General features: G+C 53.1%; 1 protein-coding gene across 1 annotated transcript; it reads right to left on the bottom strand.

The window, feature by feature from the left end:
* Nucleotides 1–870: 870 nt before the first annotated feature.
* ACP5 (acid phosphatase 5, tartrate resistant) lies at nucleotides 871–26,059 on the bottom strand. Its single transcript, XM_075577512.1, has 5 exons — nucleotides 25,968–26,059; nucleotides 21,719–22,001; nucleotides 12,700–12,827; nucleotides 5,045–5,390; nucleotides 871–3,584 (listed from the first exon to the last, which is right to left on the bottom strand). The coding sequence occupies exons 2-5, from the start codon at nucleotides 21,992–21,994 to the stop codon at nucleotides 3,345–3,347; spliced, it is 990 nt and encodes a 329-aa protein (XP_075433627.1). The 5' UTR covers nucleotides 21,995–22,001; nucleotides 25,968–26,059; the 3' UTR covers nucleotides 871–3,344.
* Nucleotides 26,060–27,923: the final 1,864 nt, after the last annotated feature.

The following is a 27,923-nucleotide window of genomic DNA, read 5'->3' as shown; positions in this document are numbered from 1 at the left end:
CTTTTCCTAATGTTACTTAAAGCACTTGTTCCCATTCGGTGTTATATTATTATGTCACATGCAGGGTGGCTGACAGGTTGGGGGGGGGGGGGCAGTGTCTGTAGGCGAGTTAGAGATTATAGTGCGAGGGGGATTATTCAGTGTGGGAGATGGGGGGGTTAATGAGTGTGAGGAGGGGAAGGGCCGCAGAGGGGGGAATTGAGTGTGAGGGGGAATAGAGTGTGAAGAGGGCAGAATTGAGTGAAGATGGGGGAATTGAGTGTGAGGAGGGTGAGGTTTGAGTGAGAGATTTGAGTGTGAGGAGGGGGAATTGGGAAAGGAAGTGGGATTGCGTGAGGATGAAGGAGGGAGAGTGAGCGAGATGGGGTGTAAAAGGGAGAGGTGTGGGTGTAAGAGAGGGAGAGAAATACATGGGAGGGAGAGGGGGTGAGAGAACGAGGAAGTGTGAGAAAGGTGGCTTGTAAGAGAAAGAGGGGTGGTGTGGGGGAGTTTTGCAAGGCCGCCGACGGGGGTGAGGGGAGGGTTCACGGTGGAAAATCCAGTCCTGAGCCACGTGAAAGCTGTTGGCTCACTTGCCCAAGGGAACACCCGGCGTTCCAGAACACGAAACACAAATGCACAATGGCAGTTCTGCCGTCCTCCTACGCGTTTCATGGAGCACAAGTCCACTTCATCAGGGGTAAGATTCTGTCTAAACCATTGGAGAGAGATATACCACGGAGTCCCTTTCCATTGCTCTCTAATGAGTGCCACTCACTAGCAGGCAGCCTGTCTCATTAACAGCGAGTCACCCATTGGAAGACAGAAGACATAGTAATTCAGAGACTGTAACTAGTAGAAATCTTTCGGATCGAATGAAACTGAGACTCGTTTGATAAAAGTATTTATTTATAATTTATTGAATAAACAGTACTGAAAAAACAGACATTCAGATTCATAAACGAACCTCATTTAACATGAAATCCAAGGACATTGTTACAGACGTCACTTTTTTTTTTTTTTAAGTCAGATCTGTGAGATTTGGGGGGGTTTCGAGACCAAAAAATAGCCTTTTCATGGAAAAGTGCTGATTTTTGGATCCCGGATTCCCCTGCAGTCTTTTGAGATGCTGGTAAAAATGACTGACCCCTTAAATGACAGAGACAGACAGGAACAGAGAGAGAGAGAGAATGTACAGTGCGAAACAGCTCATTTGATAGTGACATTTTCATGTTAAAAGCAGCAACATTTTTAAATTTTCTGATGGGGGGGAGAGGGGAGGATGCAGAGGTAAATAAGGGAACAGGAGGAGGGGGAGAGAGAGGGGGGGAGGAGGAGAGCGCAGGGGGTGTGAGAAAGGGGCAGGGAGTATACAGATAAATAAGGGAACTGGAGGGGGAGGAGAGCGAGGAGAGGGAGAGGAGGGGGCAGGGAGTATACAGAGATAAATAAGGAAACAGGAGGAGGGGAGGGAAGAAGAGCGAAGGGGGGAGGAGAGTGAGGAGGGGATGGAGGAAAGCGAGGAGGGGGAAGGGAGGAAAGCGAGGAGGGGGAAGAGAGGGGGAAGGGAGGTGAGCGAGCTGGGGAGGGAAGGGAGGGGATTAAGATGGGGGAGAACGAGGGGGGAGGGGGAGAACGAGGGGGAGGGGGAGAACGAGGGGGGAGGGGGAGAACGAGGGGGGAGGGGGAGAACGAGGGGGGAGGGGGGAGAACGGGAGAACGGGAGAACGAGAGGGGGAGGACAGCGAGGGGGGACAGAGGTAAATAAGGGAACGGTTGAAGGGAGGGGAAGGAGAGCGAGAGGGGAGAGATGAGAGCTGGGGGGGGGGGGAAATGGAGGTAAGCGAGGAGTGGGAAGGGAGGAAAGCGAGGGGGGAAGAGAGCGAGAGGAGGAAGGAGGTGAGCGAGCTGGGGAGGGAATGGAGGAGAGCGAGGGGGGAGAAGAGAATGAGGAGGAGAGAAAGCAAGGGGGGGGAGAGCGAGGTGGAAAGGGTGGAGCGCGAGGGTAGGGGAGGGAGGAAGGAGAGCAAGGGTGGGTGGAGGGAGGAAGGAAAGCGAGGGGGAGGAAGAGAGAAAGGAGAGCGAGGGGGGGAGGGAGGAAGGAGAGCAAGGGAGGGTGGAGGGAGGAAGGAAAGCGATGGGGAGGAAGAGAAAAAGGAGAGCGAGGGGGGGGAGGGAGGAAGGACAGCGAGGGGGGGAGGGAGGAAGGAGAGCGAGGGGGGGGAGGGAGGAAGGAGAGCGAGGGGGGGAGGGAGGAAAGAGAAGAACGAGGGGGGTGGGGAGGGAGGAAGGAGAGCGAACGGGCAGGGAGGAGAGAGCAGAGAGAGATGAAAAGAGGGGAGAAAGCTGAAAAAGGGAGGGAGAGGCGATATTTATTTTTAAAGGGCAAACAATGTATATTTCTTCCTTTAATTTGGGACTCATTAAAAGGTGATTTTCAAGCTGATCTTTAGTCGATTAAAAAAAATTTTTACACACACACACACGCACGCACACACACACGCACACACACACGCAGCGGGTTTTTCAACATCTAGAATAACACAGGATATCGGGAAGGAGGTGAGACGAGGACACTCGAAATTATTCCCACGTGTCAATTTCCCTGAGTTTTATTTAAACGTCTCCCTATTCACGCGATAAAACCGATTTCTATTTTTGCGGGTGGGGGGGTTAAAAAAAAAAAAAAAAAAAAAAAAAAAAGAAGGACAGCGCCTCCGAAATGTAAACGAGAGAGAAACGGCGCCATACTTACGCCGAAAATTACGTCAGAAAATGATTTAAAGTACGAATAATGCAGGTTTTCTTTTTTGTTTACGTTTTCGGCGCCCAAATTTGTATCGAAAAGCAAAAAAAAAAAAAAAAAATGACCTTGAACGAAGGTTGATCAGCCGTGGGGGCGTGTGGAGGTGGCAAATAGGGTCACCAGGTGTCCCAGTATGGAACCGGACTGTCCTGTATTTGGACACTGTCCAGTAACAATGAGAGGCGAAACTGGACATGTGTGTGTCTGGTGTTGCCTCTCTGGACATAGTAACCCGACCGGCTTTGGGGGGACGGGGAGAGAGCTGGGCTGCTGCTAGGGGGCTGGGCAGCTTCCCCCATCCTGATTGGCTGCCTTACCGAGGCGCAGCCAATCAAGAGGCTGTGTCAGGAGCCCGGGGGGGGGGGGGGGGTAGGGCCAAGGAGAGGAGGGAAACAGCACGGAGACGCTCCATGGCAGCCCTAATGGCCCATTATCCCGGCTCTCTCCATGGGATTAAGAAATATTTTAAATTTGATTATAAAACTAGAAGGCGCCATATTTTTGGAGGCCGACGTTAAAAAACAAAAATCTACCGAAGGGCGTCAACGCCGGCAAGGATTTAGCCGAAGCGAGGGGCCAGGGAGGTCTGGAAGAGGCATTTGCCCCCCGTCTGGATGTACGTGACGGTCATCTCTTTGGGGGTGATTTCCACGTAGGCGTAGCCCCCCATGGAGGTGGTGTCCGCGTGGTAGAAACGGAGGTAGTCCTTGGGGACTTTGTCCTGGTGCTTGAGGGAGTGCTCAACGAAGTTTCCCGCCCCGCTCAGCACGTAGCCGACGCCGGCGTCATCCTGGAGATACTGGGGGGGAAGAAAGATGGCGGTGAGAAGCAAGAGACGCAGAGAGAGAGAGAGAGAGAGAGAGACAGAGAGAGGGAGGAGGGATGGGGAAGAGGAGGAGAAGGAGAGGGAAGAGGAGATGAGGAAAGAGAGGGAGGGGGAGAGGAGAAAGGGAGGAGGGGGGGAGAAAGGGAGAAAGAGAGGGTGGGGGGAGAAAGAGGAAGGGGGGAGAAAGAGGGGGGGGGAGAAAGAGGGAGGGGGGGAGAAAGAGAGGGAGGGGGAGAAAGAGGGAGGGGGGAGAAAGAGAGGGAGGGGGAGAAAGAGGGAGGGGGGGAGAAAGAGAGGGAGGGGGGGAGAAAGAGGGAAGGGGGGGAGAAAGAGATGGGGGGGGGGAGAAAGAGGGAGGGGGGGAGAAAGAGAGGGATGGGGGGGGAGAAAGAGATGGAGTGGGGGAGAAAGGGAGGGAGGAGGGGGAGAAAGGGAGGGTGGAGGGGGAGAAAGGGAGGGAGGAGGGGGAGAAAGAGGGGGAGGGGGGGGGAGAAAGGGGGGGAGAAAGGGAGGGGGAAGAAGGTAGAGGGCGAACACCGGTACCCCCTGGCACACACGTGCCCCAAACACACAGCCCCCCCCCATCTGGCACACGCATCCCCCCCCCGGCGCACACACACACACAGTTACCTGCAGGTTGTGGTCGTGCCCGCACAGGTGTCCCCTCCCCCCCGCCGGCACACACACACACACACCGTTACCTGCAGGTTGTGGTCGTGCCCGCACAGGTGTCCCCTCCCCCCCCCGGCACACACACACACACACACACCGTTACCTGCAGGTTGTGGTCGTGCCCACACAGGTGTGTCCCCTCCCCCCCCCGGCACACACACACACACACACACACACTTACCTGCAGGTTGTGGTCGTGCCCGCACAGGTGTCCCCTCCCCCCGGCACACACACACACACACACACACACACACACACACACTGTTACCTGCAGGTTGTGGTCGTGCCCGCACAGGTGTCCCCTCCCCCCCCCCGGCACACACACACACACTGTTACCTGCAGGTTGTGGTCGTGCCCGCACAGGTGTCCCCTCCCCCAGCACACACACACACACACACACACACACACACACACACTGTTACCTGCAGGTTGTGGTCGTGCCCGCACAGGTGTCCCCTCCCCCCCCCCGGCACACACACACACACTGTTACCTGCAGGTTGTGGTCGTGCCCGCACAGGTGTCCCCTCCCCCCCCGGCACACACACACACACACACACACACACACACTGTTACCTGCAGGTTGTGGTCGTGCCCGCACAGGTGTCCCCTCCCCCCCCCCGGCACACACACACACACACACACACACACACACACACACACACACACACACACTGTTACCTGCAGGTTGTGGTCGTGCCCGCACAGGTGTCCCCCTCCCCCCCCCGGCACACACACACACACACACACACACACCGTTACCTGCAGGTTGTGGTCGTGCCCGCACAGGTAGGCCGTGGCCCGGTGTTTCCTCAGCAGCGGCTCCACGTGCTTCACCAGGCAGTGGGTGGGCCCGTGCTCGGCCACCGACCACACCGGGTAATGGCCGGCCACCAGCAGGTAGTCCTCGCGGGCGCCGGCCAGCTTCTGCCGCAGCCACGCCAGCTGCCGGCCGGCCCGCTCCGCGCTCTCCGGCCCCTCCGGCTGGCCCCCCACAAAGTCGTCCGAATTCCCGCACAGCGTCACCGTGTCCAGCACCACGAGCCGCACGGACGCGTTGCTGCCCGGGACCGAGAAGGAGAGGTCGTAGTAATAATCGGGGAAATTCCTGGGTCGGGGGAGAGAGAGAGAGAGAGGAGGGTCTCGTGGGGTCCTGGCAAAGAACGGTGCTCTGAGAACATGAGTGGTGGGACATGGTTAAGGGGTCAGTCTCTCCTAGGGGCAAAGTGTACTAATGGCAGTGACATGGTTAAGGGGTCAGTCTCTCCTAGGGGCAAAGTGTACTAATGGCAGTGACATGGTTAACGGGTCAGTCCCTCCTAGGGACAAAGTGTGCTAATGGCAGTGACATGGTTAAGGGGTCAGTCCCTCCTAGGGGCAAAGTGTACTAATGGCAGTGACATGGTTAACGGGTCAGTCCCTCCTAGGGACAAAGTGTGCTAATGGCAGTGACATGGTTAAGGGGTCAGTCCCTCCTAGGGGCAAAGTGTACTAATGGCAGTGACATGGTTAAGGGGTCAGTCTCTCCTAGGGGCAAAGTGTACTAATGGCAGTGACATGGTTAAGGGGTCAGTCTCTCCTAGGGGCAAAGTGTACTAATGGCAGTGACATGGTTAAGGGGTCAGTCTCTCCTAGGGGCAAAGTGTACTAATGGCAGTGACATGATTAAGGGGTCAGTCCCTCCTAGGGGCAAAGTGTACTAATGGCAGTGACATGGTTAAGGGGTCAGTCCCTCCTAGGGGCAAAGTGTACTAATGGCAGTGACATGATTAAGGGGTCAGTCCCTCCTAGGGGCAAAGTGTACTAATGTCAGTGACATGGTTAAGGGGTCAGTCTCTCCTAGGGGCAAAGTGTACTAATGGCAGTGACATGATTAAGGGGTCAGTCCCTCCTAGGGGCAAAGTGTACTAATGGCAGTGACATGGTTAAGGGGTCAGTCCCTCCTAGGGGCAAAGTGTACTAATGGCAGTGACATGGTTAAGGGGTCAGTCTCTCCTAGGGGCAAAGTGTACTAATGGCAGTGACATGATTAAGGGGTCAGTCCCTCCTAGGGGCAAAGTGTACTAATGGCAGTGACATGGTTAAGGGGTCAGTCCCTCCTAGGGCAAAGTGTACTAATGGCAGTGACATGGTTAAGGGGTCAGTCCCTCCTAGGGGCAAAGTGTACTAATGGCAGTGACATGATTAAGGGGTCAGTCCCTCCTAGGGGCAAAGTGTACTAATGGCAGTGACATGGTTAAGGGGTCAGTCTCTCCTAGGGGCAAAGTGTACTAATGGCAGTGACATGATTAAGGGGTCAGTCCCTCCTAGGGGCAAAGTGTACTAATGGCAGTGACATGGTTAAGGGGTCAGTCCCTCCTAGGGGCAAAGTGTACTAATGGCAGTGACATGGTTAAGGGGTCGGTCCCTCCTAGGGGCAAAGTGTACTAATGGCAGTGACAGGGTTAAGGGGTCGGTCCCTCGTAGGGGCAAAGTGTACTAATGTCAGTGACATGGTTAAGGGGTCAGTCTCTCCTAGGGGCAAAGTGTACTAATGGCAGTGACATGATTAAGGGGTCAGTCTCTCCTAGGGGCAAAGTGTACTAATGGCAGTGACAGGGTTAAGGGGTCGGTCCCTCCTAGGGGCAAAGTGTACTAATGTCAGTGACATGGTTAAGGGGTCAGTCTCTCCTAGGGGCAAAGTGTACTAATGGCAGTGACATGATTAAGGGGTCAGTCCCTCCTAGGGGCAAAGTGTACTAATGGCAGTGACATGGTTAAGGGGTCAGTCCCTCCTAGGGGCAAAGTGTACTAATGGCAGTGACATGATTAAGGGGTCAGTCCCTCCTAGGGGCAAAGTGTACTAATGGCAGTGACATGGTTAAGGGGTCAGTCTCTCCTAGGGGCAAAGTGTACTAATGGCAGTGACATGGTTAAGGGGTCAGTCTCTCCTAGGGGCAAAGTGTACTAATGGCAGTGACATGGTTAAGGGGTCAGTCCCTCCCAGGGGCAAAGTGTACTAATGGCAGTGACATGGTTAAGGGGTCAGTCCCTCCTAGGGGCAAAGTGTACTAATGGCAGGGACATGGTTAAGGGGTCAGTCCCTCCTAGGGGCAAAGTGTACTAATGGCAGTGACATGGTTAAGGGGACAGTCCCTCCTAGGGGCAAAGTGTACTAATGGCAGTGACATGGTTAAGGGGTCAGTCCTTCCTAGGGGCAAAGTGTACTAATGGCAGGGACATGGTTAAGGGGTCAGTCCTTCCTAGGGGCAAAGTGTACTAACGGCAGTGACATGATTAAGGGGTCAGTCCCTCCTAGGGGCAAAGTGTACTAACGGCAGTGACATGATTAAGGGGTCAGTCCCTCCTAGGGGCAAAGTGTACTAACGGCAGTGACATGATTAAGGGGTCAGTCCCTCCTAGGGGCAAAGTGTACTAACGGCAGTGACATGATTAAGGGGTCAGTCCCTCCTAGGGGCAAAGTGTACTAATGGCAGTGACATGATTAAGGGGTCAGTCCCTCTTAGGGGCAAAGTGTACTAATGGCAGTGACATGGTTAAGGATTTCTGATGAATAACCAGTTCCTTAAAAAGTAAGAGAAATGGAACATTTATAAATAAAAGCAGCAGTGCTACTTCCAACACTGCATATTCTTATTTCAAAATAAACACCCCTTTTATAAACACAATTCCCCTACAAGTAACCTTCCCTTATATAACCATAGTCCCTAAAAGATGAACATCCCCCCTCCACCGCCAAAAACCATTTCCCTACAGGCACACCCCTTAGAAAGACCATTCCCACTACAAGCAACCCATCATAAAAATCACTCTCTCTAGAATAACAATTCCCCCGTATAAAACCATTTCACCCTACAGGCAGTAGACAGGCGCCTGACAATATTCACATGATTGTGAATCTGATTCACTTCCATCAATCCCAGTAAGGTTCCGGCGATGCTTCTCTCTCTTGATGGTGAGAAGGCCTTCTACATTCAAGATTATTTTGGCATTAGGGGTCATTTCCCAAATTGGACCAAACTTACTGTACAGTTCTCCTTCCGCAACAATCAGAAGCTCTAGGCTTGCTTCAGCATGGTTACCAATCAGAAATGGCACAAGACAAGGGTGCCCCCTCTCATCGTTATTATTTGCATTATCAATAGAACCACTGGCCATCATGATATGCAAGGATCCAAACATTTCTTGGCTACGTTTAGGCAAACAAGAATATCAAATCAGTCTGACAATATCATAGCTACAATAACCAAGCCTTTGATATTACCTAACCTTTACAATGTTTTAGGATTCAAGGATAATAGCCACGAATCAAAAGACTCTAAATATTAACCTTCCCGCAGAGGTCACTAAAATATTCTCTGCTCATTTGAAGTTCAGATGGCAAAAAGAATCCATAACATACCTCGGAGTCAAAATGACTAAGAATGATAATTCTTTACACAAAAGCTAATTATCCATACATCTTCAAATCCCCGAAAAACAGAAGAAGACCTAGAAACGTGGTCGAGATCTTCAAATCTCGTGGATCGGCAAAAATCAAATAAAAAAAATACCAAAAAAATCTTCTATTTAGTGCTCTTCCCGTCAAGGTCAAAATGCCAAGATATAGAGGACCTGCAAAAACGAGACTAGTTTTTCTTGGAATAAACACAAACCTAGAACAAGACGTAATGTTCTGCTCCGTCCCAAGTGGTCGTTCCCTGTATATTGCAGAGCAGCGCCCTTAGGCATTCTGTTCCCAATTCTACCTGCTGGGTGGACATTGAAAATCACGGTCCCTTGACCCTAAGCCATTAGTCTCCATTCTGTTTCCCACCGAAAACAAGAGCCCAAAACGATCATGTACTTCCTACCACTTCTCTCTCTCAACATTTGGGGTGGAATCGGTTGCAAAAAAAGATTCATGTTCTCCAAATTCCAACATGCTTCCCGTTCTGTTTAATATCCCTTTGTTCGACCCTGGTCTGCCGAGTACATCATTCTCTTGGTGGATTGAAAATGGAACCACAAAAAAGGCCAGAGAGACATGGTCAACTTAAAATTAAATCAGTTGATCTCTTGAAAAGGAACAACTAAAAAGATCCCTCAACACCAAATTATTCCCGGTACCTTCAAATCAGGACACTTCATTCAGAAAACGGTTCCAGACGAAATCACTACGAACGCCTACTTTGAGATGGTCTGCAGAGCCTTGACAAAGGGTCCGTCATGGGACCGAAACATTGAAAGATTGGAATAATAAAACCAACCTATGACCTTTGACAGTAGCTCTGGTGGGCAACTCTATAACGGTAGAGCCTTCTTCCCACCTACGAAAAGTCTTATGTCAATTTTATACCCGGATCCGATTTCAGATGGCAAGACTGAAGATGCAAGCAACATTGGGCAATGGGAATCTGGGAGGTGTGGGACGACATCTGAGAGTCCATCACTCCAGTCTCCATAAACACAGCCATGAAAGGGAAATAGTTAGAAATTCCCGACTCCAGATACACTTAATGCAGGTCAGTCTCCTCTCTGTTTTAGAGGTTGTGGTCAGATTGGCTCCTTCCTACATACCTGGTGGAATTGTCCACCAGTTGGGACACTACGGGAAGCACATTGTTCAACCTAGTTACTAAGCTGCTGGGTCATTCGATCACACCGTACCCCGTGGTTGGCTGTATTAAATAACTAAAGCCCAGATATTGCTTATCAAGAGCGTAAACGCTCAGTTCATATATTCTCCGGGACACCAGATGCCCACGTTGTGGCTTCTTGGAAGAGGAGACGCTCCGAGCTTTCTGATGACCATTGACAACGTCTAGTTGATATCGGGTTATGAAGAGAGGACTTCTTTCCTTAATGACTCGGTTGAGGGATTGTTGGCGATTTGGGACCCCTCGCGGAGATAACTGGCTACAAACATGACTCAAGCGTTCTACAAACGTGGCTACAAACGTGACTCAAGCGTTCTCATGCTACAATTCCAAGTGAAACAGACAATGTAGACTATCGTTGACCAGCTGACGCCATTTTAGATATTGGATAGGCTCTATATGTATCTGAGAATATGTACCACCCCTCCCCCTTTTCTTTTCTGTACCTCCCCCATTTAATTTTTGTTGTACTTATCTTTATACAGTACCTAAAAAATAAATAAAACTATTTCCCCCCTTATAAAAACCATTCCCCCTACAAAAACCCTTCCCCTTACAAGCCCCCCCTTATAAAAATCCATTCCCCTACAAGCCCCCCCTTATAAAATCCATTCCCCTACAAGCCCCCCTTATAAAATCCATTCCCCTACAAGCCCCCCCTTATAAAAAACCATTCACCCTACAGGCCCCCCCGTATAAAAACCCATTCACCCTACAGCCCTCCCCATATAAAAACCATTCACCCTACAGGCCCCCCCTTATAAAAAACCATTCACCCTACAGCCCCCCCCTTATAAAAACCCATTCACCCTACAGCCCCCCCTTATAAAAACCCATTCACCCTACAGCCCCCCCCTTATAAAAACCCATTCACCCTACAGCCCCCCCCTTATAAAAACCCATTCACCCTACAGCCCCCCCCTTATAAAAACCCATTCACCCTACAGCCCCCCCTTATAAAAAAACATTCACCCTACAGCCCCCCCTTATAAAAACACATTCACCCTACAGCCCCCCCCTTATAAAAACCCATTCACCCTACAGCCCCCCTTATAAAAACCCATTCACCCTACAGCCCCCCCCTTACAAAAACCATTCACCCTACAGGCCCCCCCTTATAAAAACCCATTCGCCCTACAGCCCCCCCCCCTTATAAAAACCATTCACCCTACAGGCCCCCCCTTATAAAAACCCATTCACCCTACAAACCCCCCCCTTATAAAACCCATTCACCCTACAGCCCCCCCCCCTTATAAAAACCAATTCACCCTACAGCCCCCCCCTTAAAAAAACATTCACCCTTAAGCCCCCCCTTATAAAAACCATTCACCCTACAAGCCCCCCCTTATAAAAACCCATTCACCCTACAGCCCCCCCTTATAAAAACCATTCACCCTACAGCCCCCCCCTTATAAAAACCCATTCACCCTACAGGCCCCCCCTTATAAAAACCATTCACCGTACAGCCCCCCCCTTATAAAAACCCATTCACCCTACAGGCCCCCCCCCTTATAAAAACCTTTCCCTCTACAAGAATAATTTCCCCTTATAAAAACCATTCACCCTACAAGCCCCCCCCTTACTAAAAAACATGCCCCTATATATGGATGTGGCGCCCCTTCCTTCCACCCCAGGCATTACCCCAGTGGTGGGTACGGGCATTACCCCAGCGGTGGGTACGTGCACTGCCCCCAGTAGTGGGAACGGGCATTACCCCAGTGGTGGGTACGGGCATTACCCCAGTGGTGGGTACGGGCATTACCCCAGTGGTGGGTACGGTCATTACCCCAGTGGTGGGTACGGGCATTACCCCAGTGGTGGGAACGGGCATTACCCCAGTGGTGGGTACGGGCATTACCCCAGTGGTGGGTACGGGCATTACCCCAGTGGTGGGTACGGACATTACCCCAGTGGTGGGAACGGGCATTACCCCAGTGGTGGGTACGGGCATTACCCCAGTGGTGGGTACGGGCACTGCCCCCAGTGGTGGGAACGGGCATTACCCCAGTGGTGGGTACGGGCACTGCCCCCAGTGGTGGGAACGGGCATTACCCCAGTGGTGGGTACGGGCATTACCCCAGTGGTGGGTACGGACATTACCCCAGTGGTGGGAACGGGCATTACCCCAGTGGTGGGTACGGGCATTACCCCAGTGGTGGGTACGGGCATTACCCCAGTGGTGGGAACGGGCATTACCCCAGTGGTGGGTACGGGCACTGCCCCCAGTGGTGGGAACGGGCATTACCCCAGTGGTGGTTACGGGCATTACCCCAGTGGTGGGTACGGGCATTACCCCAGTGGTGGGAACGGGCATTACCCCAGTGGTGGGTACGGGCATTACCCCAGTGGTGGGAACGGGCATTACCCCAGTGGTGGGTACGGGCACTGCCCACAGTGGTGGGTACGGGCATTACCCCAGTGGTGGGTATGGGCACTGTCCCCAGTGGTGGGGACGGGCATTACCCAAGTGGTGAGTACGGGCATTACCCAAGTGGTGAGTACGGGCATTACCCCAGTGGTGGGTACGGGCATTACCCCAGTGGTGGGAACGGGCATTACCCCAGTGGTGGGTACGGGCACTGCCCCCAGTGGTGGGTACGGGCATTACCCCAGTGGTGGGTACGGGCATTACCCCAGTGGTGGGTACGGGCATTACCCCAGCGGTGGGTACGGGCATTACCCCCAGTGGTGGGTACGGGCATTACCCCAGTGGTGGGTACGGGCATTACCCCAGTGGTGGGTACGGGCACTGCCCCCAGTGGTGGGTACGGGCATTACCAGCGGGAAGAGACGTTAGAATAAGCGATCTGAGCTGAAACGTTCCCGTTGTGGTCGTGATTTCCTGCCATGATGTACCACGGGAGCCCACGCAGGGACTCGGCCCGGAAAATCCCCTCGTACGTGTTCTGCAAGGGGGGTACCGAAGGGTTAGGAGCGCTGCCCGCGCTAGGTATACATGGCATAGTGTGGTAGTGTGAGGGGGAGGCTGGCACTGCCGCTGCCTGCGCTGTACCTGTGCTGTGTATACATGGCATGGTGTAGTAGTGTGTGAGGGGGGAGGCTGGCACTGCCGCTGCCCGCGCTGTACCTGTGCTGTGTATACATGGCATGGTGTAGTAGTGTGTGTGAGGGGGAGGCTGGCACTGCCGCTGCCCGCGCTGTACCTGTGCTGTGTATACATGACATGGTGTAGTAGTGTGTGTGAGGGGGAGTCTGGCACTGCTGCTGCCCACGCTGTACCTGTGCTGTGTATACATGGCATAGTGTAGTAGTGTGAGGGGGAGGCTGGCACTGCTGCTGCCCGCGCTGTACCTGTGCTGTGTATACATGGCATGGTGTAGTAGTGTGCGTGCCGGGAGAGGCTGGCACTGTGTATACATGGCATGGTGTAGTAGTGTGTGAGGGGGAGGCTGGCACTGCCGCTGTCCGCGCTGTACCTGTGCTGTGTATACATGGCATGGTGTAGTAGTGTGTGTGAGGGGGAGGCTGGCACTGCCGCTGCCCGCGCTGTACCTGTGCTGTGTATACATGTCATGGTGTAGTAGTGTGTAAGAGGGGGAGGCTGGCACTGCCGCTGCCCGCGCTGTACCTGTGCTGTGTATACATGGCATGGTGTAGTAGTGTGTGAGGGGGAGGCTGGCACTGTGTATACATGGCATGGTGTAGTAGTGTGTGTGACAGGGAGGCTGGCACTGTGTATACATCGCATGGGGTAGTAGTGTGAGAGGGGGGAGGCTGGCACTGTGTATACATGGCATGGTGTAGTAGTGTGTGTGAGGGGGAGACTGGCACTGCCGCTGCCCGCGCTGTACCTGTGCTGTGTATACATGTCATGGTGTAGTAGTGTGTGAGAGGGGGGAGGCTGGCACTGTGTATAAATGGCATGGTGTAGTAGTGTGTGAGAGGGGGGAGGCTGGCACTGTGTATACATGGCATGGTGTAGTAGTGTGTGAGAGGGTGGAGGCTGGCGTTGTGTACACATGGCATGGTGTAGTTGTGTGCGTGATGGGGGAGGCTGGCACTGTGTATACATGACATGGTGTAGCAGTGTGTGTGTGGGGGAGGCTGGCACTGTGTATACATGACATGGTGTAGTAATGTGTGTGAGGGGGAGGCTGGCACTGTGTATACATGGCACGGTGTAGCAGTGTGTGTGTGGGGGAGGCTGGCACTGTGTATACATGACATGGTGTAGTAATGTGTGTGAGGGGGAGGCTGGCACTGTGTATACATGACATGGTGTAGTAGTGTGTGTGTGGGGGAGGCTGGCACTGTGTATACATGGCATGGTGTAGCAGTGTGTGTGTGGGGGAGGCTGGCACTGTGTATACATGACATGGTGTAGTAATGTGTGTGAGGGGGAGGCAGGCACTGTGTATACATGGCACGGTGTAGCAGTGTGTGTGTGGGGGAGGCTGGCACTGTGTATACATGGCATGGTGTAGCAGTGTGAGAGGGGGGAGGCAGGCACTGTGCATAAATGGCATGGTGTAGTAGTGTGTGTGAGGGGGGAGGCTGGCACTGTGTATACATGGCATGGTGTAGTAGTGTGTGTGTGGGGGAGGCTGGCACTGTGTATACATGACATGGTGTAGCAGTGTGTGTGTGGGGGAGGCTGGCACTGTGTATACATGGCATGGTGTAGCAGTGTGTGTGTGGGGGAGGCTGGCACTGTGTATACATGGCATGGTGTAGTAGTGTGTGTGTGGGGGAGGCTGGCACTGTGTATACATGGCATGGTGTAGCAGTGTGAGAGGGGGGAGGCAGGCACTGTGCATAAATGGCATGGTGTAGCAGTGTGTGTGAGGGGGGAGGCTGGCACTGTGTATACATGGCATGGTGTAGTAGTGTGTGTGAGGGGGGAGGCTGGCACTGTGTATACATGGCATGGTGTAGTAGTGTGTGTGTGGGGGAGGCTGGCACTGTGTATACATGGCATGGTGTAGCAGTGTGTGTGTGGGGGAGGCTGGCACTGTGTATACATGGCATAGTGTAGTAGTGTGTGAGGGGGAGGCTGGCACTGTGTATACATGGCACGGTGTAGCAGTGTGTGTGTGGGGGAGGCTGGCACTGTGTATACATGGCATGGTGTAGCAGTGTGTGTGGGGGAGGCTGGCACTGTGTATACATGACATGGTGTAGCAGTGTGTGAGGGGGGAGGCTGGCACTGTGTATACATGGCATGGTGTAGTAGTGTGTGTGTGGGGGAGGCTGGCACTGTGTATACATGACATGGTGTAGCAGTGTGTGTGTGGGGGAGGCTGGCACTGTGTATACATGGCATGGTGTAGCAGTGTGTGTGTGGGGGAGGCAGGCACTGTGTATACATGGCATGGTGTAGTAGTGTGTGTGAGGGGGGGGCTGGCACTGTGTATACATGGCATGGTGTAGTAGTGTGTGTGAGGGGGAGGCTGGCACTGTGTATACATGGCATGGTGTAGTAGTGTGTGTGTGGGGGAGGCTGGCACTGTGTATACATGGCATGGTGTAGCAGTGTGTGTGTGGGGGAGGCTGGCACTGTGTATACATGGCATGGTGTAGTAGTGTGTGTGAGGGGGGAGGCTGGCACTGTGTATACATGGCATGGTGTAGTAGTGTGTGTGAGGGGGGAGGCTGGCACTGTGTATACATGGCATGGTGTAGCAGTGTGTGTGTGGGGGAGGCTGGCACTGTGTATACATGGCATGGTGTAGCAGTGTGTGTGTGGGGGAGGCTGGCACTGTGTATACATGGCATGGTGTAGCAGTGTGTGTGTGGGGGAGGCTGGCACTGTGTATACATGGCATGGTGTAGTAGTGAGTGAGAGGGGGGGAGGCTGGCACTGTGTATACATGACATGGTGTAGCAGTGTGTGTGTGGGGGAGGCTGGCACTGTGTATACATGGCATGGTGTAGCAGTGTGTGTGTGGGGGAGGCTGGCACTGTGTATACATGACATGGTGTAGTAGTGTGTGTGTGGGGGAGGCTGGCACTGTGTATACATGGCATGGTGTAGTAGTGTGTGAGAGGGGGAGGCTGGCACTGTGTATACATGGCATGGTGTAGCAGTGTGTGTGTGGGGGAGGCTGGCACTGTGTATACATGGCATGGTGTAGCAGTGTGTGTGTGGGGGAGGCTGGCACTGTGTATACATGGCATGGTGTAGCAGTGTGTGTGTGGGGGAGGCTGGCACTGTGTATACATGGCATGGTGTAGCAGTGTGTGTGTGGGGGAGGCTGGCACTGTGTATACATGACATGGTGTAGTAATGTGTGTGAGGGGGAGGCTGGCACTGTGTATACATGGCATGGTGTAGCAGTGTGTGTGGGGGAGGCTGGCACTGTGTATACATGGCATGGTGTAGCAGTGTGTGAGGGGGGAGGCTGGCACTGTGTATACATGGCATGGTGTAGCAGTGTGTGTGTGGGAGGCTGGCACTGTGTATACATGGCACGGTGTAGCAGTGTGTGAGGGGAGAGGCTGGCACTGTGTATACATGGCATGGTGTAGCAGTGTGTGTGTGGGAGGCTGGCACTGTGTATACATGGCATGGTGTAGCAGTGTGTGTGTGGGGGAGGCTGGCACTGTGTATACATGGCACGGTGTAGCAGTGTGTGAGGGGAGAGGCTGGCACTGTGTATACATGGCATGGTGTAGCAGTGTGTGTGTGGGGGAGGCTGGCACTGTGTATACATGGCATGGTGTAGCAGTGTGTGTGTGGGGGAGGCTGGCACTGTGTATACATGGCATGGTGTAGCAGTGTGTGTGTGGGGGAGGCTGGCACTGTGTATACATGACATGGTGTAGCAGTGTGTGTGACGGGGAGGCTGGCACTGTGTATACATGGCATGGTGTAGCAGTGTGTGTGGGGGAGGCTGGCACTGTGTATACATGGCATGGTGTAGCAGTGTGTGTGAGGGGGAGGCTGGCACTGTGTATACATGGCATGGTGTAGTAGTGTGTGTGTGGGGGAGGCTGGCACTGTGTATACATGGCATGGTGTAGTAGTGTGTGTGAGGGGGAGGCTGGCACTGTGTATACATGGCATGGTGTAGCAGTGTGTGTGTGGGGGAGGCTGGCACTGTGTATAAATGGCATGGTGTAGTAGTGTGTGAGAGGGGGGAGGCTGGCACTGTGTATACATGGCATGGTGTAGTAGTGTGTGAGAGGGTGGAGGCTGGCGTTGTGTACACATGGCATGGTGTAGTTGTGTGCGTGATGGGGGAGGCTGGCACTGTGTATACATGGCATGGTGTAGTAGTGTGTGTGAGGGGGGAGGCTGGCACTGTGTATACATGGCATGGTGTAGTTGTGTGCGTGATGGGGGAGGCTGGCACTGTGTATACATGACATGGTGTAGCAGTGTGTGTGGGGGGGAGGCTGGCACTGTGTATACATGACATGGTGTAGCAGTGTGTGTGTGGGGGAGGCTGGCACTGTGTATACATGACATGGTGTAGTAATGTGTGTGAGGGGGAGGCTGGCACTGTGTATACATGGCACGGTGTAGCAGTGTGTGTGTGGGGGAGGCTGGCACTGTGTATACATGGCATGGTGTAGCAGTGTGAGAGGGGGGAGGCAGGCACTGTGCATAAATGGCATGGTGTAGTAGTGTGTGTGAGGGGGGAGGCTGGCACTGTGTATACATGGCATGGTGTAGTAGTGTGCGTGACGGGGAGGCTGGCACTGTGTATACATGACATGGTGTAGTAATGTGTGTGAGGGGGAGGCAGGCACTGTGTATACATGGCATGGTGTAGCAGTGTGTGTGTGGGGGAGGCTGGCACTGTGTATACATGGCATGGTGTAGTAGTGTGTGTGTGGGGGAGGCTGGCACTGTGTATACATGGCATGGTGTAGTAGTGTGTGAGAGGGGGAGGCTGGCACTGTGTATACATGGCATGGTGTAGCAGTGTGTGTGTGGGGGAGGCTGGCACTGTGTATACATGGCATGGTGTAGCAGTGTGTGTGTGGGGGAGGCTGGCACTGTGTATACATGGCATGGTGTAGCAGTGTGTGTGTGGGGGAGGCTGGCACTGTGTATACATGGCATGGTGTAGCAGTGTGTGTGTGGGGGAGGCTGGCACTGTGTATACATGACATGGTGTAGTAATGTGTGTGAGGGGGAGGCTGGCACTGTGTATACATGGCATGGTGTAGCAGTGTGTGTGGGGGAGGCTGGCACTGTGTATACATGGCATGGTGTAGCAGTGTGTGAGGGGGGAGGCTGGCACTGTGTATACATGGCATGGTGTAGCAGTGTGTGTGTGGGAGGCTGGCACTGTGTATACATGGCACGGTGTAGCAGTGTGTGAGGGGAGAGGCTGGCACTGTGTATACATGGCATGGTGTAGCAGTGTGTGTGTGGGAGGCTGGCACTGTGTATACATGGCATGGTGTAGCAGTGTGTGTGTGGGGGAGGCTGGCACTGTGTATACATGGCACGGTGTAGCAGTGTGTGAGGGGAGAGGCTGGCACTGTGTATACATGGCATGGTGTAGCAGTGTGTGTGTGGGGGAGGCTGGCACTGTGTATACATGGCATGGTGTAGCAGTGTGTGTGTGGGGGAGGCTGGCACTGTGTATACATGGCATGGTGTAGCAGTGTGTGTGTGGGGGAGGCTGGCACTGTGTATACATGACATGGTGTAGCAGTGTGTGTGACGGGGAGGCTGGCACTGTGTATACATGGCATGGTGTAGCAGTGTGTGTGGGGGAGGCTGGCACTGTGTATACATGGCATGGTGTAGCAGTGTGTGTGAGGGGGAGGCTGGCACTGTGTATACATGGCATGGTGTAGTAGTGTGTGAGAGGGGGAGGCTGGCACTGTGTATACATGGCATGGTGTAGCAGTGTGTGTGTGGGGGAGGCTGGCACTGTGTATACATGGCATGGTGTAGCAGTGTGTGTGTGGGGGAGGCTGGCACTGTGTATACATGGCATGGTGTAGCAGTGTGTGTGTGGGGGAGGCTGGCACTGTGTATACATGGCATGGTGTAGCAGTGTGTGTGTGGGGGAGGCTGGCACTGTGTATACATGACATGGTGTAGTAATGTGTGTGAGGGGGAGGCTGGCACTGTGTATACATGGCATGGTGTAGCAGTGTGTGTGGGGGAGGCTGGCACTGTGTATACATGGCATGGTGTAGCAGTGTGTGAGGGGGGAGGCTGGCACTGTGTATACATGGCATGGTGTAGCAGTGTGTGTGTGGGAGGCTGGCACTGTGTATACATGGCACGGTGTAGCAGTGTGTGAGGGGAGAGGCTGGCACTGTGTATACATGGCATGGTGTAGCAGTGTGTGTGTGGGAGGCTGGCACTGTGTATACATGGCATGGTGTAGCAGTGTGTGTGTGGGGGAGGCTGGCACTGTGTATACATGGCACGGTGTAGCAGTGTGTGAGGGGAGAGGCTGGCACTGTGTATACATGGCATGGTGTAGCAGTGTGTGTGTGGGGGAGGCTGGCACTGTGTATACATGGCATGGTGTAGCAGTGTGTGTGTGGGGGAGGCTGGCACTGTGTATACATGGCATGGTGTAGCAGTGTGTGTGTGGGGGAGGCTGGCACTGTGTATACATGACATGGTGTAGCAGTGTGTGTGACGGGGAGGCTGGCACTGTGTATACATGGCATGGTGTAGCAGTGTGTGTGGGGGAGGCTGGCACTGTGTATACATGGCATGGTGTAGCAGTGTGTGTGAGGGGGAGGCTGGCACTGTGTATACATGGCATGGTGTAGTAGTGTGTGTGTGGGGGAGGCTGGCACTGTGTATACATGGCATGGTGTAGTAGTGTGTGTGAGGGGGAGGCTGGCACTGTGTATACATGGCATGGTGTAGCAGTGTGTGTGTGGGGGAGGCTGGCACTGTGTATAAATGGCATGGTGTAGTAGTGTGTGAGAGGGGGGAGGCTGGCACTGTGTATACATGGCATGGTGTAGTAGTGTGTGAGAGGGTGGAGGCTGGCGTTGTGTACACATGGCATGGTGTAGTTGTGTGCGTGATGGGGGAGGCTGGCACTGTGTATACATGGCATGGTGTAGTAGTGTGTGTGAGGGGGGAGGCTGGCACTGTGTATACATGGCATGGTGTAGTTGTGTGCGTGATGGGGGAGGCTGGCACTGTGTATACATGACATGGTGTAGCAGTGTGTGTGGGGGGGAGGCTGGCACTGTGTATACATGACATGGTGTAGCAGTGTGTGTGTGGGGGAGGCTGGCACTGTGTATACATGACATGGTGTAGTAATGTGTGTGAGGGGGAGGCTGGCACTGTGTATACATGGCACGGTGTAGCAGTGTGTGTGTGGGGGAGGCTGGCACTGTGTATACATGGCATGGTGTAGCAGTGTGAGAGGGGGGAGGCAGGCACTGTGCATAAATGGCATGGTGTAGTAGTGTGTGTGAGGGGGGAGGCTGGCACTGTGTATACATGGCATGGTGTAGTAGTGTGCGTGACGGGGAGGCTGGCACTGTGTATACATGACATGGTGTAGTAATGTGTGTGAGGGGGAGGCAGGCACTGTGTATACATGGCATGGTGTAGCAGTGTGTGTGTGGGGGAGGCTGGCACTGTGTATACATGGCATGGTGTAGCAGTGTGTGTGTGGGGGAGGCTGGCACTGTGTATACATGGCATGGTGTAGTAGTGTGTGTGTGGGGGAGGCTGGCACTGTGTATACATGGCATGGTGTAGTAGTGTGTGTGAGGGGGAGGCTGGCACTGTGTATACATGACATGGTGTAGTAATGTGTGTGAGGGGGAGGCTGGCACTGTGTATACATGGCATGGTGTAGCAGTGTGTGTGTGGGGGAGGCTGGCACTGTGTATACATGGCATGGTGTAGGAGTGTGTGTGAGGGGGGAGCCTGGCACTGTGTATACATGGCATGGTGTAGTAGTGTGTGTGTGGGGGAGGCTGGCACTGTGTATACATGGCATGGTGTAGCAGTGTGTGTGAGGGGGGAGCCTGGCACTGTGTATACATGGCATGGTGTAGTAGTGTGCGTGCTGGGAGAGGCTGGCGTTGTGTATACATGACATGGTGTAGTAGTGTGTGTGACGGGGAGGCTGGCACTGTGTTTACATGGCATGGTGTAGTAGTGTGCGTGCTGGGAGAGACTGGCGTTGTGTATACATGACATGGTGTAGTAGTGTGTGTGACGGGAGAGGCTGGCGTTGTGTATACATGGCATGGTGTAGTAGTGTGCGTGAGGGGGGAGGCTGGCACTGTGTATACATGACATGGTGTAGTAGTGTGTGAGGGGGGAGGCTGGCACTGTGTATACATGACATGGTGTAGTAGTGTGTGAGGGGGGAGGCTGGCACTGTATATACATGGCATGGTGTAGTAGTGTGCGTGCCGGGAAAGGCTGGCGTTGTGTATACATGGCATGGTGTAGTAGTGTGTAAGGTGTGTAAGGTGTAGTAGTGTGCGTGCCGGGAGAGGCTGGCGTTGTGTATACATGACATGGTGTAGTAGTGTGTAGTGTGTAGTGTGTAAGGTGTGTGTAAGGTGTAGTAGTGTGCGAGACGGGAGAGGCTGGCGTTGTGTATACATGACATGGTGTAGTAGTGTGTAGTGTGTAAGGTGTGTAAGGTGTAGTAGTGTGCGTGCCGGGAGAGGCTGGCGTTGTGTATACATGACATGGTGTAGTAGTGTGTAGTGTGTAAGGTGTGTGTAAGGTGTGTGTAAGGTGTAGTAGTGTGCGTGCCGGGAGAGGCTGCCGTTGTGTATACATGGCATGGTGTAGTAGTGTGTAGTGTGTAAGGTGTGTGTAAGGTGTAGTAGTGTGCGTGCCGGGAGAGGCTGCCGTTGTCACCTTAAACCTGGAGTCGTTGACGTCTTTCACTCCATCGTAGTAGAAGTTGTCTCCCAGAGACAGGATGAAGTCCGCCCCCATTGCGGCTACGGTTTTGCCCACTTCCTGCGCCGTCAGCATCTCGCGGGCCGTGTGGTAGGGGGGGAGGGGCAGCCCCCCCCAGTCGCCCAGCGCCACGAAGCGCAGGGCGGGGGCAGGGTCCGACGTGGGGTAAGAGAGGGTCCCCGGCGGACACAGGTAGCAGAGGAGAGCCAGCAGGGGGGTGAGCATCTCCATGTGGGACCTGGAGGGAGAACGGGAGGGTGACACAGACGCCTGCCCCTGTCCGCTGAGCCAGGGTGCACGGGGTTAACAGCATGAGGACAAGAGCCACTCCAAAGACCACCCGAGAGTCCATCAGCCCCCTCACACCGGCGTGTCTGACCCGAGATACGAGTGCTGCTGCTTCCATGTCTGCCAAAGAATCTCTGGGACAGAACACCAGTCACGCCAACGGGCAGGGCAAAGGGCAGAGGGCAGGGCAAAGGGCAACGGGCAGAGCAATGGGCTAAGGGAGAGGGGGGGGGGTCTGTGTGGGAGAGAGAGGGTGACAGGGAGGAGAGAGAGGATGACAATGACAGGGGGAGAGGGGTCTGTGTGGGAGTTAGGGGGGAGAGAAGGTGACACGGGGAGAGGGACGTCTGTGTGGGAGAGAGAGAGTGACAGGGGGAAGAGAGGATGACAATGACAGGGGGAGAGGGGTCTGTGTTGGAGTTAGGGGGGAGAGAAGGTGACACAGGGGGAGAGAGGGGTCTGTGTGGGAGAGAGAGGGTGACAGGGGGAAGAGAGAGGATGACAATGACAGGGGGAGAGGGGTCTGTGTGGGAGTTAGGGGGGAGAGAAGGTGACACAGGGGGAGAGAGGGGTCTGTGTGGGAGAGAGAGGGTGACAGGGGGGAGAGAGAGGATGACAATGACAGGGGGAGAGGGGTCTGTGTGGGAGTTAGGGGGGAGAGAAGGTGACACAGGGGGAGAGAGGGTTCTGTGTGGGAGAGAGAGGGTGACAAGGGGAGAGTAAAGGATGGAACAAGGGGGTCTGTGTGGGGGAGAGAAAAGGTGACACGGGGGGAGAGAGGGGGTGACAATGACAGGGGGAGAGGGGTCTGTGTGGGAGTTAGGGGGGAGAGAAGGTGACACGGGGAGAGGGACTTCTGTGTGGGAGAGAGAGGGTGACAGGGGGAGAGGGTCTGTGTGGGACATGGGAGGGAATGGTACAGTGAGACAGGGGAGAGTGTGACACAAAGATTAAGGGACAGTGACATGGGCAGAGATAGATAGGGACAAAGTGAGACACAAACACTGACACTATGAGTGTGATGAGAGGGAGAGAGAGGGTGAGAGAGAGGGTGAGAGAGAGGGTGAGAGAGAGGGTGAGAGAGAGGGCGAGAGAGAGGGCGAGAGAGAGGGCAAGAGAGAGGGCGAGAGAGAGGGCGAGAGAGGGTGAGAGAAGGAGAAAGGTGCTACTCACTGCAGACAGCAGCAAATCCTCCCTCTCTTGTAGCGGGGGGGATCCGCGCGGGGGGGGGGGGATCTGCGCGCGGGGGGGGAGGGATCTGCGCAGGGTTTTGCTGTGTCACTTCAATTCGGGATTAACCCACTTTCCTGTAATCCCGTCTCATGATATAACCCCTTCCCCCTCATCCCCCCCAGTATAAGGTGTTAAATAGCTTTGCAAACCCCAGCCCCGAAACCTTCGCCCCATGCAAACCCCTCACCACACGCTGCGCGCGTCGCTCCCGCCGGGAGCCCGTTAACGGGTCGGACCCCCAAATGTCACTGCAGAGATCTTAAAAGGGGTTTCCCTCAGAAAGTGACGAGGGCGGCCATATTTAAAAGGCCCCGCAAAAATAGGATTTGGAATAAGATATATTTCTTGGGGGGGGGGGTTGATGGGAAAGTTTGGGATTAGTGGGGTGTAAGGGGCATTTGCTATAGGGGAAAAGTAAAGATGGTTACACATAAACGATAATGGTTTGTAACGGGGGGAGAGGGGGGGGTGTTTATGGCCTGGGAGGGTTGAAGCCTCCTTTCGGCACTGAAGGGGTTAAGGGTTTGGGTATGCTGGCCTCAGCAGTCATGTGACCGAGATGAACACGTGACCTGTTATCAGCAGTCAGGTCAGCAATTAGCGCAATGTGACAAAACTCGTTACCCACTTCCTCATACCTATGCTGTGTACTGTATACACGTCACGGTGCAGTAGTGTTTGTGTGTCTCTCTGGCACTGCCACTGCCTGTGCTGTGTATACATGGCATGGTGGTGTAGTAGTGTGTGTGTGAGGGGAGGCTGGCACTGCCGCTGCCCGCGCTGTACCTGTGCTGTGTATACATGGCATGGTGTAGTAGTGTGAGAGGGGGAGGCTGGCACTGCCGCTGCCCGCGCTGTACCTGTGCTGTGTATACATGGCATGGTGTAGTAGTGTGTGAGAGGGGGAGGCTGGCACTGCCACTGCCCGCGCTGTACCTGTGCTGTGTATACATGGCATGGTGTAGTAGTGTGTGAGGGGGAGGCTGGCACTGCCGCTGCCCGCGCTGTACCTGTGCTGTGTATACATGGCATGGTGTAGTAGTGTGTGTGTGAGGGGGAGGCTGGCACTGCCGCTGCCCGCGCTGTACCTGTGCTGTGTATACATGGCATGGTGTAGTAGTGTGTGAGGGGGAGGCTGGCACTGCCGCTGCCCACGCTGTACCTGTGCTGTGTATACATGGCATGGTGTAGTAGTGTGTGAGAGGGGGAGGCTGGCACTGCCGCTGCCCACGCTGTACCTGTGCTGTGTATACATGGCATGGTGTAGTAGTGTGTGAGGGGGGAGGCTGGCACTGCTGCTGCCCGCGCTGTACCTGTGCTGTGTATACATGGCATGGTGTAGTAGTGTGTGAGAGGGGGAGGCTGGCACTGCCGCTGCCCACGCTGTACCTGTGCTGTGTATACATGGCATGGTGTAGTAGTGTGTGAGGGGGGAGGCTGGCACTGCCGCTGCCCGCCCTGTACCTGTGCTGTGTATACATGGCATGGTGTAGTAGTGTGTGAGGGGGGAGGCTGGCACTGCCGCTGCCCGCTCTGTACCTGTGCTGTGTATACATGGCATGGTGTAGTAGTGTGTGAGGGGGAGGCTGGCACTGCCGCTGCCCGCCCTGTACCTGTGCTGTGTATACATGGCATGGTGTAGTGGTGTGTGTGTGTGTGAGGGGAGGCTGGCACTGCCACTGCCCGCGCTGTACCTGTGCTGTGTATACATGGCATGGTGTAGTAGTGTGTGAGGGGGAGGCTGGCACTGCCGCTGCCCGCCCTGTACCTGTGCTGTGTATACATGGCATGGTGTAGTAGTGTGTGTGTGGGGGGGGGGAGGCTGGCACTGCCGCTGCCCGCGCTGTACCTGTGCTGTGTATACATGGCATGTTGTAGTAGTGTGTGTGAGGAGGAGGCTGGCACTGCCGCTGCCCGCGCTGTACCTATGCTGTGTATACATGGCATGGTGTAGTAGTGTGTGTGAGGGGGAGGCTGGCACTGCCGCTGCCCGCGCTGTACCTGTGCTGTGTATACATGGCATGGTGTAGTAGTGTGTGTGGGGGAGGCTGGCACTGCCGCTGCCCGCGCTGTACCTGTGCTGTGTATACATGTCATGGTGTAGTAGTGTGTGTGTGTGTGTGTAGGTTGGCACTGCCGCTGCCCGCGCTGTACCTGTGCTGTGTATACATGGCATGGTGTAGTAGTGTGTGTGGGGGAGGCTGGCACTGCCGCTGCCCGCGCTGCCCCTGTGCTGTGTATACATGGCATGATGTAGTAGTGTGTGTGTGTAGGTTGGCACTGCCGCTGCCCGCGCTGTACCTGTGCTGTGTATACATGTCATGGTGTAGTAGTGTGTGCGAGGGAGGGGCTGGCACTGCTGCTGCCCGCGCTGTACCTGTGCTGTGTATACATGGCATGGTGTAGTAGTGTGTGCGAGGGAGGGGCTGGCACTGCTGCTGCCCGCGCTGTGTATACAGGTCATACACAGCACTACTTCAGGCTGCAGAATATATTTTCATGGCATTCCCAAACCAAAGGATGGGGGGGGGTCACCTGCAGACAAAGCAAACACATGGTGCAGCCCCACTCCCCAAAAAACAAAGACAGGGGCTAAATCTTCTCATCCCCACACCATAAAATACCCCATTAATAAAACCAGCAGAGGGGGGAGCAGAAGGGTTAAACCCCCAACTTGTCTTACCTTTCACAGAGAACAGCAGCCTGTCCCAACCCTATTCACTTCCCAATGAGCTTTGTCCTACTAACCATACAGTAAGCAGTGTGACCCTACCCCCTAACCTCCCCCAAATAACTCAGCCCTATCACAGCTCACACCACAGCTTCCTGCACTCACACTTACCCCACACACTGAAATGCTGTAAGGTTTTAACACTACACCTTATAAAAACTGTGGCACTTCCTTTCAACCCTAAAAAAAAAAAGCCTCAAAAGTAAACTTCAAGCTTTTCAATCCACCCTACAAACCCCCTACTAAAACACTTCCATCTTTAAACATGAATGAACCTGTGTTTTAATACAATTGATCCCATAATTAAAGTTGTTTTTTTAGCAACCTTAAAACAGCATTTATTTTATTAATAAGTGCTGTTATTTGACCCATATTATAAAATGAAAATCATTTAGAGTTTGACAAGAAACATCATTAAAGGATAATATATCCTTTTATTTACCTTTAAAGAATTAAACCATTTCAGGTTTTTTTGCACAAACTTAACAAAAAAACTATTTCTTGCGAAACGTTTCATCCTAGAAACTTACTAAAGGAATAAATATAACTAAACCTTGTAAAAACACATAATAAAATGTTTCTAACTAGCCTAAAATCCCATACAATTCTATATAGGGTTGTCAACTTTTATAATTAAAAAAAAAAAACACTCAATAAAAAAAATGTTGATCTTGAAAATATCCTAAAGTCTTAATTTTTCCCAAAATAAAAACTTTCAAATATATTTTTAACCCATTTTTACAAAGCAGAACTTCATTGTAGAAACACCCCACAGATTTGAAAGTTTGTCTATGTATAGAGGAGAAACCCCCATTAACGTTGAAACCCCAATAGAATTGTCAGATATTTGATGCCCTAATAGATAGGATCAAATACTTTTATGGTTTGAACAAATTACCTTGAATAACATCTTTATTAGACTTTATTTCAGATTGTGTCCTACAAATGAGGGTTTATCCTACAGTTGAAGTATTTGGGGGTTATTGTATAGGATGTGGTATATCCCACTGTTCTTCTTGTCCTATAGTACTCTTAAAACCCAGGCCGACGGAATTTCTGAAACCTTAAATGATGTTTTATCTATAAAAAATAATTTTGTAGGATTTAGGCTAATGGGGTTTTTTCTGGTACAGCTTAATATGAAAACCCACTCTATGTGCAAAACATACGTTAATTCAGTGGGTTTCAAATTGGCATATGGGAACACGTTTATCCAAGAGTGGGACATTTCAGGGGAATGAGTTAATGCAGCAAAACGCCAAAAATATAGCTCAACCCCGCTACAACGCGATCCGTTACAACGCGGATCCGCTTATAGCACGATACACGCGTGGCTCCCAATTTTCGTATTTACGAATACTTTACAACACGATTAGTGGTATCTTAAATACTTTATTGTACAATGCATACAATTGTACGTTATTTCTAACGCGATCCGCTTATAGCGCGATGCGATTCTTTGGACCCCAAGTACAGCGTTATAAGGGGGTTGAGCTGTACCATTTCTGCTGAATTTTCCTACCAACAATTGCAAGAGAAATGAAGATTTAATTAACTATTGGGGTTGATTAGGCAGACCCCTCCCTTAATTGTTATTCAATTGCATGTGATCAGAGTATTTAAGACAGACTATCTTGGCTGTGAAACCACATGGCTGTGTGTCCCGTCTTCAGTGTCACATTTAAAGTGTGTGGCAGAGTTAATTTTGGAGTTGGAGAGGGAGATTCCCCTCACCTGCTGTCTCTGTAAGTTCCCCATCAACAGAAAAAATGCAAAGAATGCACACAGCAGCGCACAGCCCAGACACAAATGGGACACAGGTGGTAAAAGTGACAAATGTATTGCCCAATCAATGTGACACAAAAAAGGAGGTGTGGAGCCTCCTACGCGTTTCACACCAAATGTGCT

Source organism: Ascaphus truei, chromosome 20 (assembly GCF_040206685.1).
Source record: "Ascaphus truei isolate aAscTru1 chromosome 20, aAscTru1.hap1, whole genome shotgun sequence".
NCBI classification, from domain to species: Eukaryota; Metazoa; Chordata; class Amphibia; order Anura; family Ascaphidae; genus Ascaphus; species Ascaphus truei.
Note: the sequence above shows the minus strand (reverse complement) of the source record. Positions and strands in the feature narration are given on the sequence as shown.

Bases quoted from the DNA above. Each gene is read 5' to 3' on its own strand.
- ACP5 (XM_075577512.1), bottom strand. From the start codon at position 21,994: ATGGAGATGCTCACCCCCCTGCTGGCTCTCCTCTGCTACCTGTGTCCG. The intron at 12,828-21,718 runs GTGACAACGGCA...CCCCCCTTGCAG, and splicing joins TCAACGACTCCAGGTTTAAG to AACACGTACGAGGGGATTTT. The intron at 3,585-5,044 runs GTAACGGTGTGT...CTTCCCCCCCAG, and splicing joins GGCACGACCACAACCTGCAG to TATCTCCAGGATGACGCCGG.